General features: G+C 42.9%; 1 protein-coding gene across 27 annotated transcripts in view; it reads right to left on the minus strand.

Moving 5' to 3' along the window:
* SYNDIG1L (synapse differentiation inducing 1 like) overlaps positions 1-18329 on the minus strand; it is a 137589-nt gene that overhangs the window by 102690 nt on the left and 16570 nt on the right. For 4 of the 27 annotated variants that reach the window (XR_006415379.1, XR_006415376.1, XR_006415378.1 and 1 more), the window contains exons 2-5: positions 12856-14027; positions 11679-11742; positions 10498-10691; positions 8703-8892 (exon numbers count right to left, since the gene is read on the minus strand). Coding sequence is in view for 15 of the 27 variants with exons in the window: in XM_044436728.1 (XP_044292663.1) it covers positions 11679-11742; positions 12809-12920; positions 13920-14027 (284 nt within the window). In the remaining 12 variants the exon portion in view is untranslated. Of the gene's footprint in view, positions 1-7993; positions 8191-8702; positions 8893-10497; positions 10692-11678; positions 11743-12808; positions 14028-14248; positions 14532-18329 lie in introns of those variants that run through there. The other 23 variants (XM_044436731.1, XM_044436728.1, XM_044436734.1 and 20 more) reach the window with 13 other exon arrangements.

Genomic DNA, 18329 nt, shown 5'->3' on the forward strand with positions numbered 1-18329 from the left:
ACAAATGTGAACTGAATAACAGATTTCTTCACTGCAATTTTTAGTGCATTGTAATCCCAGGACTGTCATTTTAGTCTCTTACCTGTACTGAAACCTGTGTGAACACATATGCCCTTTTATACTGAGGTTTAAGAAATAATAAATAATACGGTGCCATATACATATTATTCAGGCTTCAGAAACTTCTCTTAATTTGCTGAATAAGGTCTTTACTCCAGCTTTTTGTCAAAAGACATAAAATATTGCTTCTACTAAGCTTTTGATCCCTGTTCATTCTGGAGCTTCCCCATGAATGTGCAAACTGAATGCCAAACTAATGCTAACTATCTGGACATGAGTTCTTCTGCTCACGAAATCTCAGCCACTGGCATAGAGTTATTCAGGATTGCATAGTATTCTGAGATATGCTCAGTTCTGCTCTATTCTTTGATATCACCACCAGCATTTTATGGCACCGAAATCACTTTTATTCTTGAGAAAAGCAGTGCTTCACTGAATCCAGTTTTGCTACATTCCCTGGATCAATAAATCCTGAGCTGTTTCATGGAGGTTCTGCTAGTTTGTCTTATTTAGAATGACTCTCTGTTCCCCATTTCCATCTTTCCTTCTCAGCATGCTACACAGCTCTATCTTCCACCCTGATTTTTCTTTTTAAATTGCCAAAGTAGGTCACTATTCCCTCTTACCCTCTTATTTATTCCTCTCCCACTAATCTGCATCCATTTTTTTATTTATGACTTTCTCCCTTGTTCAGTTTACTCCACCTCCTTTACGTTATTATTTATAAACCGTTCATTTGATTGACAACCCCCATAAAGAAAAACATTCAGGAAGAAAGAAATAGCAAAACCCTCTTTTTCTTCCCTAGGTTTATTTTATTTCTGTCCTTTCTCTATTTTAAAAGCAGCCAGACTTCAAATGAAGCAGGCACAGACTGGGAGAATTAGCATTACTACAGATGCTAAAAGGTTGAGAGAGAAGATTGTCATGAGCAAACTGACCCATCAGACTCTGATCTTTTTAAATGATAATTCATCAGGAAGATTAGCAATAGAGATAACAAAGGTTCTCATGCTGTGCTTTTCACCCAGCATTTTAGGTTTAAATTGCACATTCTGTTTTGGAAGCATTCACTCTCAACTAGGTCTCTTTTGTGCCAGGAGGGTAGATTCATCTCCTGTTCCACTGAACAGCAAGTCAGCTCCCTGGGTGAGCTGATCCAAGCCCCAATGTGCTCCATCTAACAGCAGGGTGTGATGGAAATGTGGATGACATATTTGAGGCAACACTCAAATAGAGCAACTAGCAACTGATCATGGTTTGGTGTCACCTGGCACCTTCATGGGCTGGATCTCAGCAGCTCCCTGATATTTTTGGCCCTCCTCCTAGCTGTCTCTCCCTATTTACTTGCATGCCATGCGTGAGCGAACAAATAACAACATAAGAAGGATGGGCTGCAAAGGGCAACTAAAATGATCAAGGGCTGGAGCAGCTTCCCTATGAGGAAAGATTACAGCACCTGGAAGTGTAAGGTTTAGAAAAAGCAGGGAGCAAGGAGCAACATGACAGAGATGCACAAAACTATACACTGTGTGGAGAAAGTGGATACAGAAGCATTTTCCTCCTCTTTCATAGTACAGGACCCTGTTGGTGGAAGATTAAGGAGAGATCAAAGGAAATACTTGACATAGTACATAGTCAAACCATGTGATTCACTTCTACAAAATGTAGTGATAGGCAACAATTTGGATGGGAATTAAAAGGGGATTAGAAAAATCAATGGAGAAGGCTATCACTGGCAGAGGGACCTGATTTCTCCTGGAGGGAGAGACATTCAGTTATTTCCCTGGCTATTTCTTTTTGGCTATTGTATCAAATACATTTATCCTTGATGTGCTGAGTTTCTGTTTACAGGGATTTCCTATTCAAGTGGGTTATTCAAAGTGATATCCCACAGCTGAAGTCTCTTCTATTACATGTATTATCTGCCTCTTTTGCTTCTCGTTCAGCTACAAAGCAGGGCAGAGAAAGTGGATGAAGCTCCTGTTCAGACAAGTCTGGAGGTAACAGATCATTTATTTAACAAAGGGGCTACATTCCTGATGTAGGTTCATCAGTGTATGTCCAGCATGCAAGACTTTTTGATGATTCCAGGGAGAGAAGTAAAATGCTCCCTTTTTGGACAAGCACCAATTTGGCCCCAGCAGACCAATTGCAAACAATACTGGCTGTAGTTATTGGAATCTTCTATCTTTCCTTTGTTTCCTCTGTCAATGTACCTGGACAAATTTGAACACTATGCACAGTACACTGCATGACCTCAGTAAATCAGAGCAGGTCCCCAACTGTCGAAGGAACATTAGCCATGCTGGGGACTCCTCTTGCAGTGGCATGAGCTGTTTCAATAAGTTAATGAGAAATTAGCCAAGTGTTTATGAACAGATGCTCTTTCCTCTGAGAAAAGCAGGACTCATTTTGTTGTTTGAACAAATCTCTCACCTAAGCTGTTGCTAGTTGGGATGCTGCTGATTTGATGTGATGCGCACCATTCATCTTCATAAAAGTTTAAGCTCAGGAGAGACAAACTGAGGCTTGTTGTCACTTACTAGCGGCTCTGGTGAAACATGACAGATGAACATCATATACCATTGCTTCCTGCTGGCACATTCAGAGGGAGTAAGAGCACAGACTCCCTGAACCGGTGCATAAGGGAAATACTACCTTCTTCTCACCCATGTCTTCTGAAAAGCTCTCAGACTGTAGAAATGGCAAGGCATTACCCAAAACTAGATTTGTTTTAAAAGTATTTTCTCACAGTGATGATGCTTTCCAGAGAATTCATGCTGATTCTGGATAAGCTCCTGAAGAAAGCTGCATTTTTCCATGTAGAGTTTATGCAACCAATCTCATCCTGGAAATGGGCATTTCCCATAGTAGAATTCCTGCCCTACCTAAATCTTCTTAGATCTTTCAACTGATGTTATTGTCAATCATCCACACACAACAGTGGGATGAAGGGTCCTTCCCCTTTCCTATGATGTATCCCATTGTATTTATTTACTTATTTAACAATATTGTGCTTCACCTCCATAAAACTCAAGATGGCTTCCAACAGGAAATCCCCCAATGAAATGAGATCAGTAAAAACCATTCCATGTGATAATTAAATATAACACCATGCACAGCAGCAACACTATACAGCCACAGTGCCTACTCAGCCAACATAAGCTTTTTGGAAGAGGTAAGTTTTATATTATCGCTAAAGAGCATAAAATAGAGCAGTGCTAGGAACCTCATCAAAAAGGCCATTCCGCAGTCTCAGAGCAGCTGAAGTAAAGAATCCACTTCTGACAACAGATGTCCATGCCTGATGTGGCCACAGAGTGAAGGCTGTGGGATGCAAACATTGGGTGGGCTCATAAAGAGAAAGGCAGTCTCCAAATGAAGACCTTACTGGGGATGTCTCATCCCAGTCTGGGGTGGCAATGAGGCAGGAGGTGACCCTCACAACCCACTCAGGGACCCTGACAGGAGAACCAAAGCCAAGCCTAGCTGAGAGGAAGAAGCAAGTTGACAGGAGACAAGGCTTCATTGCCATAGCAACAGAAATACTTTCACTCCTGCCAGGAAGGCTGGATGTGCTGGCAGTGTGGTCAGAAGGCAGTGCTTCTGTGAAGCAGGTCATGGGCTGTTCATAAGCCAGCTAAGTGCTAGCCAATGAGTGGGATGGCTAATAAGACCAACTTTGCTGGCCACAGTTCTCCTTTTGTAGGACTGTCCAGACCAAGTTCAGTTTAAATATAATGACACAGGCCACCTGGTCACAATCTTCCTTACTATGCTGAACTACATTTATAATTGAATTATAGCAATTATTTTTAAATTTGCATCCATGCATATACATTAGTGCATATGAAACATGAAAATCTGTCTCCTTTTTGTCCTCTTTCCTTTCAAGTCATAAATAGCCACCCTACCAATATATAGTCCTAGAACTCTCTGGAGACTCCAGAAAAGAGCAGAGGACATCAGGATTGTTCTTGCTACCACCTTCTCCCCAAGCAGGTGCTCCAGAGAACCCTGCCAGCTGCTCTCCTGCACTGACATTTGTCACTGTGAGACTGCAGTTGGTAGGGCTTCCTGGTGCAGCTGATGCAGCTCTTGAGAGAGCCAACTAGCCCAAGAAGCCTGGCTCTGAGAGATGGTTTCTCAAAGCTGGGCATGGGAAGGGTGTCCCAGGATACTGACAGGCAAAGTCCTGGGTCACTGCCCTCATGCATACTCTGAGGATGGACTTCTTCCTCATGCATACTCTGAGAATGGCATTTCTCTCAAGAACTGCGCCAGCTTTTTTATTCACTCACAACACTTGGTGGTGAAAACAGGGGGAAAGAAGGTAGTGATGCTGTTATGTCACTCCAAGCTGGAGTGACCCAGCCCCCGGCCCATATGAACTAGATCTTATCCAGCTGCAGGAGACAGAAAGCTCCCCTTAACAGACCTAATGAATAGTAGATTAACCAGGTGCCTAAACACTGAGAAATCTCAGAGAATCCATCTCAGAGCTAGGCATGAGCTGTTATTGGAAGATTAGCAGGCAAAAAATAGAAGATTCTTCTGGAATCTCCACCCATGCAAGGAGGGAGGGACCAAATTAGACATACTCCACTGGACAAGGACTTTGTGGTCTTTCTGTTCTATCACAGATGCCATGCACAAGTCTCCAAAGAAGTAAGAGAGCCTGAGGCAGACACAAGGGCAGATTGCACCAAAGTTTATCTGGTACAGATTCTCAGGTACACTTTTTCCCTGAAATTAGGGAGGAAGACCTTCACAGCCCCAGGAGATCCTTACCTCTGACATAGTGGGTCTTTATTCAATCAGATAGGCAGCTTGCCGAGGGCCATTCTAGCTAGTCCATTTTTATGTTTGTCATTTGGCACTTTAAACTGCTTATTGCTTTGTGCTCTGTATATGACCAACCTTTTTTCCATTCTGTACTTTTCCCTAAATCCCTAATAAATCTTTTACCCTATTTCCACCAAAATCCAGACTGCATGCTTTGGGGTGAAAGAAGGGAGACTTACAAAGCAGGGCACCACATTTCTTGATTATGTTATGCTACTTTAGCAACCAGGTTGCATGCCATTTGTTGTGCTCTCCTGAAAGCCCAGCGGGGTGGGGGTGGGGGGGGTTGCAAAAAAGCCCAACAAAAGAAACCTTAAAGGAATCCCAGGCCAGTCATGACCAAGAGACCGAGAGCACTTGGGGACAGAGAAGACCGAATTTGTTTTACTTTTGGTGGTGGCAGCTGGTTCCAGTGTTGGCACCACTGCACTAGAACTTGTTCCCCTAACTGGGTGTCCACAGGTATCAGGTCACCACAGATGCAGGTAGGGGACATGATGCAAGGAGGGAAGAAATGATACGGGCAGGAGTTAGGAGGGGCATGAGGCCAGAAAAGGAAACGGTTGAGGGTTGGAGATGGCAATGTGGTGGCACACCTTGAGCAGTGGGAGTGCTTGCACTGCGGACGACTCCATGCCGCTGCTGTCTGGGGTACCCATCTGTACAGCCCTAGAGCTACAGCTGAGACCTAGTCAAGACCTCAGGCCTTCCTAGCCAGCTTCTGGGCAGTGGTCCTCCGCAGACTCCAGCTGTGAACTAGACAAATAAACACCCTCACTCCACACCCACGTATACTATCATATAACAATGCCCTCCTGCCTCATTTGGCACATGGGTAATTTTTAAAAAAATGACTGATTTGTAGTATATTTGTGAGTTCTGCTTGCCTTCTGGCCATTTCCCTCCTTAACCTCAATGTTAGACATTGGGCAAATTAAAATTTGCATACAAATTAAATTAAATCTCTTAAATTAATTAATATATGTAAATGGGCAATAACTGGAGGCTTTTTCCTGGGAGAGCTGGCAACACTAATCATATAGTCACAGTGTTCTTCATACAAATTATTCTAATGGCTAGCAGGGAAAAATGTCCCTGCATGCCAAGTTGGGGCTTTAATAAAAGTAAAAGCATGTATCATGTGTCCATGTCTATTCAGGGTCATGGTTCTTTCTAATCACTGAATATTCCTGAAAAGACCCCAACACAGTGAAAATAGATAAAACCCCATATCCCTAACTTGGCTGCAGAAAAAACAGGTTTTTCTCATTCCAGAAAACAGCAGTTGCATTCTCTGCCTTAGTTATCTGAGTTCCTGGATGGTTATGATGACAGGCTTGAGAAGCTCAGCCATTTTGTGAGTTCACACATTCCTCATTTATGAGCCACAAATTCTCATCTACTCAGGTTTGCACACTTGCAAATGTAACCCTCCACCCCCAGTAATTTCCTTCCCAAGACTTGTTCCAGGTTTGGGAATTCCACAGCATGGAACTTCATAGCGTTTGTGCTTACCTTTAAAGCCCAAAATTGCTTGGCACCAAAATACCTGAAAGGACATCTTCTCCTATATCAGCCTATCTGTGTCTGCCAGATGACACTTTTCTTCTGTAATTGCCCTGCCTCATTCACAATTTTACAGGCAGTCCCATAATTTTACATCAATTTCCATTTGCATACCTTTTGTATTTCCCATCATTCCTTCCATCTTTTTTCTTTTTAGAGGAAATCTGGTAAGGATGAAAAGATGGAATAGCTGCATACTTCTTGTCAACTGGTGGTGCCAGGATCCTGCCCCCACCCCAGTCTGGAAGCATCTTTATTATCTGTAGGGGAGGTGCATCTCAAATTACCTTCCAGCCATCCACATGTTAGGTGGTAACTAGGCAGAGAGCTTTCCTTGTTATGGTACTCAGTTGGAATGCCTTCCCTATAGAGATGTGAGGGGCACTAACTCTGCACTGGTGTTTGGTGAAGGCCAAAACTTTTCTACTTTCCCAGGCATTTTAAGTTGGCTAGCATGTCCTATTGTTTTTGCTTTGCTTTGTTAATATAACAGTCTTTATTGCAGCCTCTCTCATTCTTTTTATTTATATCCAGGCACAGGGCTGGACAATGGATTTAACTGTTGGGGAAGATGGTGATAGAGGTGATTGTGGCAGTGGTGGCAGTGCTCCTCTGGGAAACACTCTCTGTTGATCTGGTTCGCATAACATGTTGGGCTCACCATGGGTTATTTAACCCACAATCAGCCATAGCATGTGGTTGGGTACAGGTGGCCGTCATATGAATGTGCAGTCCCCAATAGGCCACCATGGGTTATTCAATGGTAGAACAACCCTTGCACAATTCTCAGATTGTAGTAGGGTACATGATGATGGTTAAATTGGAAAGTCACTACAGCCTTTAAAGATTCCACTTGTGAGAAGGGAATGATGATGCGATGATCATGCAGAAAAGCTCATAATAGGCTGCCACCACTGCAACTGCCCATAAACCACAATGCTCTCCAGTGATACAGCCTGGTACTCATTGGAGTGCCGGAAAAGGAGTCCTTGGGCAGTCCTGTTCAGCTGCCTGAGGATAACACTGCTGAGGATGTCCGGCAGAGTCCTTCTCATTCTGCCCAATTTGCCCCATCCCTGAAATCTTTCGCTACTACACAGGGAGTCTTTGGGTCCTTGCCCTGTCAGTTTATGAAGATTTGAGTCAATGCTCTCTAGGGACAGCTGTGGCCACTGGCTTGCAGCAAAGCAGGAGCTGGCCACCATACTAAGGGCTTTCCAAGGACATTTTGCTTCCTGAGGCAGAGCAGTAAATGGCACCAACACAACCATCAGCACTCCAAAGTCAAAGCCTGCTGTAGCTTTGGCACCTGTCTTAGGCTAACATAGCATTGGTGCCTAAGACAGGAAAGGCATAAATGTCCTTCTCTGAGAGTAAAAATACAACTCCAATAAATTCAACAGTGAATAATTTGCTCCCCATTCATGATATTCCGAATCAGCTGTCTGAGGCAGCCCCCCTCATCCTACCCCAACAAACAAGATTGCAAACAGCTTTTGGTATCATGGGCAATGCCTACCTGAGATAAGAGGGTGAGATTTCTCCCCACACCTATTTTGTTTCCTTGTTACAGTTGTTTCTTTCCTTCCCCCTACCTCCGATCTACAGTCCCCCGAGGCCAGAAACACTACAGTAACTCTGCACAGATGGACTAAGCAGGGGGATTAGGGACTTCACAAGTCACCACCTCTCTTCAGGCTGTCTTTCCTGGTTCACCTGTAAAGCCAGAGCAGCAAAGTCTCGATTTCGTCTTCTTCACCAATCAACCTTAGACAACAGCTTGGGATTTATTGTGCTGGGGCCTTGTGCGCGAAAGCATGAGGGTGCTCCTGTTATCAGGAGCTGACAGGCCATCACAAAAACACTCCTGTCAAACTGACAAAGCTGCTGTAAGCATGCCTCAAAATCCTTCCTTGCCTGGGAACTGCAGCAGCACAAGGAGTGCCATCCTTCAGTGAACCAACCATGGCAAGGATCTGAAAAATGCAAAATCCTTGCTCAGGAAGGGATGCTCACCTTCCGCCTCCACCCCATCATGTAGTGGTGACACTCTGGGAAACAGTCTTCTTTTTTCCTTTATCATTTTATCTTTTAAAAATCCCTTTGCTTGGCCCTTTTCCTAAAAATTGTACAGACCAGTGCAATACACTTCAGCGTCAATTAATTACTTGTATTAATGGCTGGAATGTGCTTTACTTAATGACAAAAATTCTACAACGGTTGTATACCTTTATCCCACAGTAGACAGCAGCAACATTAACAGCCTGATAGAGCTGGGAGGGCATTCAAAAGGCGACAAGTCCAGCTGGCATCAAGGCAGGGCATCTCCCGCTACATTATTCCCGAAGGTAGATCTTCCATAAACAGATTTGTGGTGGTTTTAAATACCGGACTTTCCATTTCCTTTACCCATCTCTTCTGATAAAGGAGAAATGAACAGAAACATTCAAACTACTTTTTGCCTGGTACAAATTAGTACAGCTTAATGCTAGGAACTGCAATATCCCTGCAAAAATCACAAATTCTGGTAACTGGGAGGACAAGGAACAATAGCAATAGCTTCCTTTTATTTATTTATTTTTTACCTCTCCACCTGGAATTCAAATTCAGTCTTTACAGATTAAAAATAAAGCATATCTTCACAGAGTGCATAACCAGCCTAGGGAATCTGAAACAAGACATTGTGAACCTCATTAACTTGAACAGATTTAAAAGGGGACTCTACAGATTCATAGAGAACACGATTCATGGCCACATTGGGTAGTGGTCACGATGGCTAGAGATTACTCCAGTGTCAGAGGCAGTCTACTTCCAAACACCAGTTACTAAAGAATATGAACAGGAGGGGGCTCTCCTACCCTGATTGCAGATTTCCCATAGGCCCATAGCTGGCCACTGTACGCGCAGAATGCTGCACAAGATAGACCTTCGGTCTGAACGTAACCTTGTGAACTTCTAATAATTGGCATGGTTGCAATCTTGTCTCCATTCATGCCTTTCCTTTCACCAAGCTAATGTAAATTTCTTAAACTGGCTTCAAGCATGAGATAGATGTAGAAAGGAGGTGAAGGGCAACTGCTAGTTATTCACATTTTCTGTTTCCATACTTCTCTGCCATGGCCACATTAGAACTTCTGCAAATGTCTAAAGGTGTGATGTGCAAACAGCCTCCCTGAATTTCTTGGGAGAGGGACACAGTGCTGAAATAGAGACCACTGTTAAAGAAAAGCTTTCATCCACTGTAGGATCTTTACTGAACCTGTACATTTGATCAGGCTGGATTTCCTTGTCACACATTTGATCAGGGTGCAGGGAGAGAACCACAGACCACACTCATTTCTACCCAAGCAGAATATAGACTTTTAGAAGATACCACACATGCACTGAAAAATGAGAAACAGAAATAAAACTGTGCAAGGGAGGGGTATTTCTTTGGAGCTGAAAAACACATCTCCAGCTTTTCCTACTTTCAGACCACAGTATTATATGCTTTAACAGAACATAATGCAGAACTTGTTTCTCTAGTACCATCTCAATCTGTTTTCCTCCCTCCCTATAATGACCTACCTTATTAAATAGTAAATATCAGTCAAAAATGAGACTCTAGCCTCATTTTTAAATTTGTTTCTACTCCATGCACAATAAACAAGGACAAATATGCAGCTGTTGCTCAAGGTCAAGGGAGTGCTCTTGCAGAAGGGCCCTTTGTGCATCTGCCCAGAGCAGCACCTTGTAGGGGGTGACTCTCTTGCTGCAGGAGCAGGGGAAGGAACTTTCTGCCTCGGTGTGCTGCTTCTACAGGTCAAAAGAAACAGAGTGCAAGCACAAAAAGTTCAGCTGTTACATGGGGACAGAAGCGTCAAGCAACATGCAGGAAATCCCACAGGAAGGGATGGCATGAGAACAAGGAGAAGCAATGAGTGACAAGTCCGCATCCGGAGAGGGCAGCTCAGGAACACTTGTGTGCTGTGACGCGCTTGCCAAAGCAGTGCTCATCCCTGCGTTAAAGGCATGTCTGCGTACCTGGCTTACCACCATTTGCTCCTTTGCTCTTTAGCATAAAAATAAAAATCACGTCGTTTCACATTTTCCATGTCGATTTGCATAGCCAGAACTTGGTGAAAGCATTTTGTGAGCAAACAAAGATGGTTTCTTTTTTCTTTTCTTTCTTTTTAAGCACACAGCGATCTGTGCAGACATGTACTAAATAAAGAGATCTATCTTTTTAAAGCACACATCAAAAGAAAACAAAAAATGGCAGCATGAGTTAACACTATTATTTCTGATAAATAGATCTAGATAGTATCAAGGAAAGTCCTTATTCTTTTGCCCTCATATTTCATAGATGTTGTCCATCTTTGCCAGGCCTAAAGGTGAAATGCCTGAAAATATTCACAGAGCAGAAAATGACATATGACCCTTTCTATCATGCAGCTGAAATCTCATCATGGGAATTGGGCTTCAGCTTGCAGAAATTAGATTTGCTCAATTCAATGTTCCCTTTGAGCCAGTGTCAGCCCCATTATCCAGAATGGGAAGAGACTTCAGCTGCTGGAGACTACGCTCTTCAGACCAAATCCTCTGAGCTACTGGTTTCAGTGGGACTACTTTGGACTAAGTGGTTTGGTCACTGAAGACCAAAGCATTCTGTCAGCAGACTTGGAGGATGAGAACTGGAGTAAAAGTCAGTTTCCTCAAGGGAAAAATAAAACAATCTTTCTAACACAGTTATTTTAGTCAAATCCAAACTCCATTAGTAGCTGAGAGTAATATAGAGTTGGCAAATTGCTAGAGTATCACTGCAGCACACTGAATTCATGTTTTACTGATTTCCCTAAAGTTCATTGAGAGGAATGAAAAATCAGTCTATTAACAAATCACAACTGACTTTTATTGGTTAACTAAAACTAGCAACATGTCAATCTTTAGGACAGGTGAAGAACAGAATATGTAAAGGAAAGGCTTGAATATTGCTATGATTTGGAAGTGCTATGTGCATCTATGCAATGTATCTTTGTATGTTCTGCAAATACAGACCAATTACATTCATTGCAGGATCCTTGGCGGCAGAGGATGAGGCATCTAATATCATGGAATGGAGATAGGTTTTACCTCTACTGCAAAATGGAGTACTCAGGTGCAGTGTTATATTTTTCACATACTAGTGAATGGGAGAGATTTATTTATATGTGAGAATTTGTTACCTGAAATATTTCCAGTCCTTCTTTCAGAGCAGGAGAAAGGTGGCTTAAAATAAGCTTCCATATACTAAAAACAGAAAAAAAGGAAAAAGGAAAGAAAGAAATTCGTTAACACCCACAATGAAATATATAGGCGAGATAGTAATAAAAGTCTAAGCACAATTACAGCTAAAAAGCCAGAACAGTCCAATAAAACATAACCAGGAAAAGACCAGAGAGAATAAATGAGTATCTGGGTCCTTCTAAAAACCCTTTACAGACCATCCCTAGCCACTTGTTCCAGAGATGTGGAGCCACTGCTAACAAGGCTCTTTCTTGTATAATTGCCCACTTAACTACTCTCAAAGGTGAGCAATATTTGCATCATGAGGTAAAACACATCCGTATGCACTCAAGCTGTGCCTGGTGATCATACACAGACACACAAGGGATCAAGATCTACTACCTATGGGCCTGTTTACACAATCACAGAGAAGGAAATAAGCCAAAGTGGTTTAGTTTCCCCACTGCATATGCTGAACTGCATCCTGGCACATTGCACAGTTGTATCTTTGCTGGTGCAGGCTTCTGTGTCATGTGAGCCAGGTAGAGGTAGTTTGTTGCATGTTTAACATGCTCCCCAGAAAACATGGGCTGTTTAGAATTCTTGGAAGGCTTGTTGACCATGGTAACAAGCCACCCTTGACGGATTCATACAAAGCAGCAAGCCATGCTACCAAGAATAACTATGCTAATCCCCCCAGCATGTGACCAGTACACTTTGCAATTAGAGAAACCTGGTTATTCTCTCCGTCCTTCTCTTCACTATTTATCGCCACTTAGCAGCTAAATTTCCCTGCTCCTCCTCGCAACTTTTAAGGAAATTTAGGCAGCAAGGAGAGAAATAGGGAATCAACTAATGGAGAAAGTTGGTGACTATCTCCTACTTCTGTGTTTGCTTGTTATTTCTTTCAGTTTGCTTTACCAATCCCCAGACCCCAAATCCATAACAGCTTGGCTACATGGGTCTACTTTTTACATGAACGGTATAATGTAACTGGGCTCTGAGGCTGAGTAGACAGAAAAGTCAACTTCTGCAATTAGGATTTCATGGGTGGCTGTAGCAAAGCTCTGGCTGGATAGCTCAAACTGACATGTGAAATTTCCTCCGCTTCATCTTTTTCTTGGTCATGCCATGCACCTATCTTCTGCTGATCCTCATTCCCAGTTTGCATTCCCCACTCAGGGTCCTTCCCTCTGGCCTTTCTGTTGAAGAGGAGACATGTGGATTTAATTAGCTCTTTGTATTACTAACCAAGGGTGTAAAAGGTCTGCTAAAACAGTGGATGGACCTGCAACATCTCCTGTTAGTAGGCGTAAATGGAGAAAAAGGTGGACGGGAGTGTGAAACATCTTCACATGCTGTTCAGATGTGTTTGCATGAGAGGGAGACATGAAGGGAAGTGTCATATGTTTGCTTGCAGCTCCCAGCCCATCACACTCTACTGCACGCAGACCTCCTTGACTGCCATCAGCTTGAGCATTTAGCCCATGACGGACAAGTAAGATGAAGGGGCTTAGGAAGCAAGGGGGTCATGAGATGGTGCCAAAGAGGGAAGTGTGTTTGGAGCAGCGTTCAGAACAAGGAAAGTGATAAAAGCAATAACAGAGCTATGCTTGCTGAGAAAGTCAGGCTTTCTCCACACAAGGCATTTATTTGTGCACTCAGGAGTCCTCATTCGTGGTGCTTGGCAGGTGCTTTTTATGACACCAGCATCCTCCAGGGCCTCTCCCACGCTCTCAAAGCTTTATTTTTTGTGGCTTTATTAGAGCAAGGTAAATGCAGTATGATCCAGAATTGGCAGAATGAACTGGAATGAGGAGCAGGTATATTTTTGCAGTTCTGCTGTACTGTGCTACCCCCTTGTGGTTGTGTAACTGAATATACAGAAAGGTGGAGAGAGAATGGGCCCATCTTAATCCTGAAAAAATTCTGGATGCAGAAGCCTCAGTAAAGTGCTGGGCTAAATACCTAATGTAGAGAGGCCCTCAGTTGGCCTCACACACTGCATAACTCCATTTAGAAAACCTTTAGTGTAATAACAGACTGCATCACAGCAAGACAAGCAACACGCTTTAAGCATGCTCTAGGTGACTCATTGAACAGTTGTGAGCACAATTCAGATGGGGAAGACAGTGAGCCAGGGTTACTCTCCATGCACAGGACAAAGCAGAATTTAAAAGAGGAAGCACAAAGTGTCCTTCCCAGCAAAATCATGGTGGCAGCAACACTGGGGGAGCATTTGGCAGCAGCCTGGGCACTGGAGGAAGGCTGTACTGGAGGGCTGCTCACACGGGCCTTCGGGTGCAATCCTGTGAATGTTTAGACAGAAGAGTTTGTCATCATTAATATTAGCATTAGTGTTATTTTCATTTCTGTACTGCCAAATAGCCAAAGTTCTCTGAGTAGTTTGCAACAGTTCGTAAAACAAAGACAATTCAATAAAACACCACAAAATGCAAAATACAACATTTAAAAGCAATTTAACAGTTAAGGCAATATATAGTGCAAAGCAGACCTGATATGTACTTGCCTCACACCATTGGATGTCTTAGAGGACTACCTTAACCTGGTGTCAAGAGGATGACTAAGATGCAGTTAGGTGGGCCTCTGTGCCATATTTAGGTTGCCACGGAGAGCCCCTCAACCCTGCCATTACTTCCCCTGGAGCTGACTTTCAGAAGAAGGTCTTGGATGTTGATTGCAGTGTCCAGGTAGACGACAGTTGGGAGAGTGGCGCTCCATCAGGTATTGTGCTTTCAAACAGATCATGGAAATTTGCATTCTAATCCTGTGAATCACCCTATGAAGTATCACTGCAAAAGAATAATTTGTTCTCTCATGCTTGCAGTAGGTGATGACATACTGGAGCAGAACTACCAACCACACTCCACTAGGCACAATTCCAGTATGTTGGATGAGTTGAGACCAATGCTACTCTTTCAAGTGATATGACATGGGCTGCTTATTGGCTCAGAATCAGGACACAGTGGCATAGTCTGTGCCCTGTTTTCCTCCTGTATGCAACCAGTAAGACTAAGGAGAATGACTTGGCTCCACTTGCTGTGGCTAAGATCCTGCTTTAGCTGCAGCTGCACAAAGAACCTTTTACAGCAGCTCAACTGCAAAATAATTGCTTCACAAAGTTCATTGCTTTATTATGGAATTAAGAAATTATTGGTATAACTGGTATGGTGGGGAACAATGTTTTATTAGTTGTTGTCTGCATGATTTTAATGTGCTTTATTGCTTTGTACTCCACTTGGGGATTATTTTATAATGAAAAATGAGTAATAACTTTTGTAATAAATAAACACATAAATGTATGAAAGCATATTGTGAAAGCAGATGATATTCAATAAGGAAAGGAGGGGACAAATCTGGCCTAGGAAGTGTTGTCTGTCAAACTGCTGGAGAAGCAATCCAGGAAAACTAATAAAACAAGACTTCAAAGATGTTGATTTTGTGAGCAAATGGATCTTTGCTCACAAAAGGAGGTAGCATGTATACCATCCACTTCATGGTGAGCTTTTACATGTGGACCTGATAGTTCTCAATGTCCTCTACTTTTCTCATGCTCTCAGTGCTCAGGAAAGTGGGAAAGTGCAACCTCCATCAGTTATGGGAACATTTACTTTCAACAGCTGTCAAAAGTAAGGGTTTCTTTTAAAATAGTGTTTTTGTCAGGGCTAAACAGGATTTTTGATAGGGATATATACAGCCCTGAAATACATATGCCCCCCCCCTTTTAAAATATCCTTCTTAACCCTGTCAAAAGGCCTGTTTTAAAAGAAAAACTTTCCTTTGACAGCTGTTAGCTGTCAAAACACCATTTTCCCTGAGGATAGGGTAGGCTTCCATTCTTCTATCTTCCTGAGCACTTAAAGGTTGTAGAACTATCAGATCTACATAGAAAAGCTAGAGGAAATACTTCAAAGGACATTGGCCAGGGAAGACTTCATTTCAGACTCCCATAAGTGTACAGATATGCACTTGTGAAAGACCAATTTTTAAAAATTCAATCCACACAAATTACAATGTATACACAATTCAAGAGCAAACTTTAAAAATGTGCAAATTGCTACCAGTTTTTTTTTAAAAAAGGAAATCCATGCACAGGCTCAACTAAACTCGAGTTAACTCCATGAAGGAGAATGGGGGAGTGAGGAACAGAAGTCAGAAAAATCCATAGGTTTCTCACCCCTGCCCCCATGGCATAGATTCCTACATGGATGTAGCACAGAAGGATCCTACAGAATGCAACGTCATGTCAGGGACACAGAAGTTTATGATAATAGTTATCCTTTATCAAATCACTCTCTATATTGCCAGAATTACACCAGTAGCAAAGCACACAGAAGGGCAGAGAAGGTAAGAAGTAAACATGTTATCTTCTCAGCCAGATGGTTATATCTTACTAGGGGTTAGCATCTCTGTGTCCCAGAGTGAGGATGGTGTTAAGAGGATTAGAAATGTGATGCAAGTGAGAGGGAAGTGAGACTGATTTGGCTACTTGGAACATTAATGAGTTCTTAAGTCTCTGGTGGCTAATAGTCCTGCCCCTGATTCTATCTTTAGCCTTGTTTGGAGTAGGGTTGAAAGAGGAGATCATTGATGTTGCTGAACATTAGAGCCAAGGGATGGAGAGGTAGCATACAGGATAACTGAAAAGTTATAGTGTTTTCTTTGGATACAAGATGATGGCAATGATGTTTTTTCAAAGTGGAAAAGTTTATGGCAAGTCTATGAAGTGACTGGAGATTCATTTCAAAAACCTCCTCCACAAAACTCTGCTGACTGGGAGACCAAAGGCTTTTAATACAAAGACTTTTGTATCCCCACCCTAAACCACTGTAAAACGTGGGATATAAATAAATAAATAAATAGAAACATCGAGGAAGCAATTAAGGAACACAGAGGAAGCAACTAAGTGGAACCAGCTGCCTAGAGAGGTGGTGGGCTCTCCCACACACTAGAGATTCAAAAAGAAACTGGACAGCCATCTGAGTGGGATGGTGTAAATTGGTGTCCTACAAGAATAGGGGGTTGAACTCGATGGCCTTCATGACCCCTTCCAACTCTACTATTCTATGATTCTAAGATTGAAGGGAAGTAGAAGAGAAAGGCTCATAATTGTGGAGAACAAAATTGATGAGTTGCTGAATTTTTGCAGCAAAACCCACTCATGTAAATCCATTACTGTGACAGTTATGACAAGTACATAACAAAAGCCATGCTGGTTCTAGCTCAGCATTCTGCTCACAGAGCGGCAAGGCAGCCGTCCACAGGATCCCTCAAGCAGGATATGAGTACAACAGCACCTCCTGATAACGTTCCCCTTTGTGCAGCTGGTACACATAGATAGCAGAGGTCGTATAGAGCCATCAGGACTAGCAGCCTTCTCTGCCATGCATTTGTCCAACCCCCTTTTAAAGCCATCCAAATTGGTACCCTCTTGTGGAAGTGAATTCCACAGTTTAACTATGTGCTGTGTGAAGAAGTACTTCCTTTTATCTCTTCTGAATCTCTCAACAATCAGTTTCATGAGAAATCAGTTTCTAGTATTATGGGACAAGGAGAAAAATCTCTGTCTCCCCACTTTCTCCACACATGTATAATTTTGAACATCTCTGCCATGCCTCCCCTTACTCATTTTTTTCTAAGCTACTCTATCTCAGCTTTTGTAACCATTCCTCATAGGGGAATTGCTCTAGCCCATTGATCATTTTAGTTGCCCTTGTCTGTACTTTTCCCAACTCTGTAATGACTTTTTTCAGATGTGGTGACAAGAACTGTACACAATATCCTAAGTGTGGTTGCACCAAGGAATTGTATGGGGGAATATGATCTTGGCAGTTTTATTTTCAACACCTTTCTAATTCTGCCAAACGTGGAGGATGCCTTTTTTTGCAGCAGCCATGCACTGGGATGGCATTGTCACTGAGCTGTCCATCATAACCCTGAGCAGTCACTGCTAGATCAGATCTCATCAGATTATACTTGGATGGGATTTGTTTGCCCTTTACATGCAATTTCAGGGAGGTGGTATAAGACTCCAGTGAATTTGATTGTGTTGTATTTCACAAAAAGATCTGGGTGATGATTACGACAGTGTAAGAGGCGGAACTGCTATCTGATGCAATGCCTAACCCATGATCGGAAATATCATTGCCTCAGAGCTAAAGACACTTCAGTCAGGGCCCAATCCAACGCCCTCTGATTCAGATGCAGGGAGGGAGCCATGGTGGTGGGGAAGGCTTCCACCTCTGTGCCCCACAACATCTAGATGAGCTGGATGGCTGTTTCTTTCATCTAGATTGAGCACCAAGGAAGAGGAGGGAATGAGGTTCAAGTGTGGAGGGCCCAACCTTCTCCTCCCTGCTCTCCCCAGAACACCCCTTTTCAAACTCTCCAAGGCCCCTGTGCATCCTGGGAGAGGCAGCCAGTGTTAGTCACAAGGGGACAGGATAGGGGCTCAGCTTTCAGAATCCTGGCTCCAAGGTCACAGGACCTCAGGGGTGGAGCGCTACATGAGTCTGTGCTCCTCACCATATGGTGAGAAAGTCAAAGGAGAAAGCCTTGACCTGAGAAGAAATCTTAAAGAGAGCAGAATT

Source organism: Varanus komodoensis, unplaced genomic scaffold, assembly GCF_004798865.1.
Source record: "Varanus komodoensis strain SLA01 unplaced genomic scaffold, ASM479886v1 scaffold3, whole genome shotgun sequence".
Lineage (NCBI taxonomy): Eukaryota > Metazoa > Chordata > Lepidosauria > Squamata > Varanidae > Varanus > Varanus komodoensis.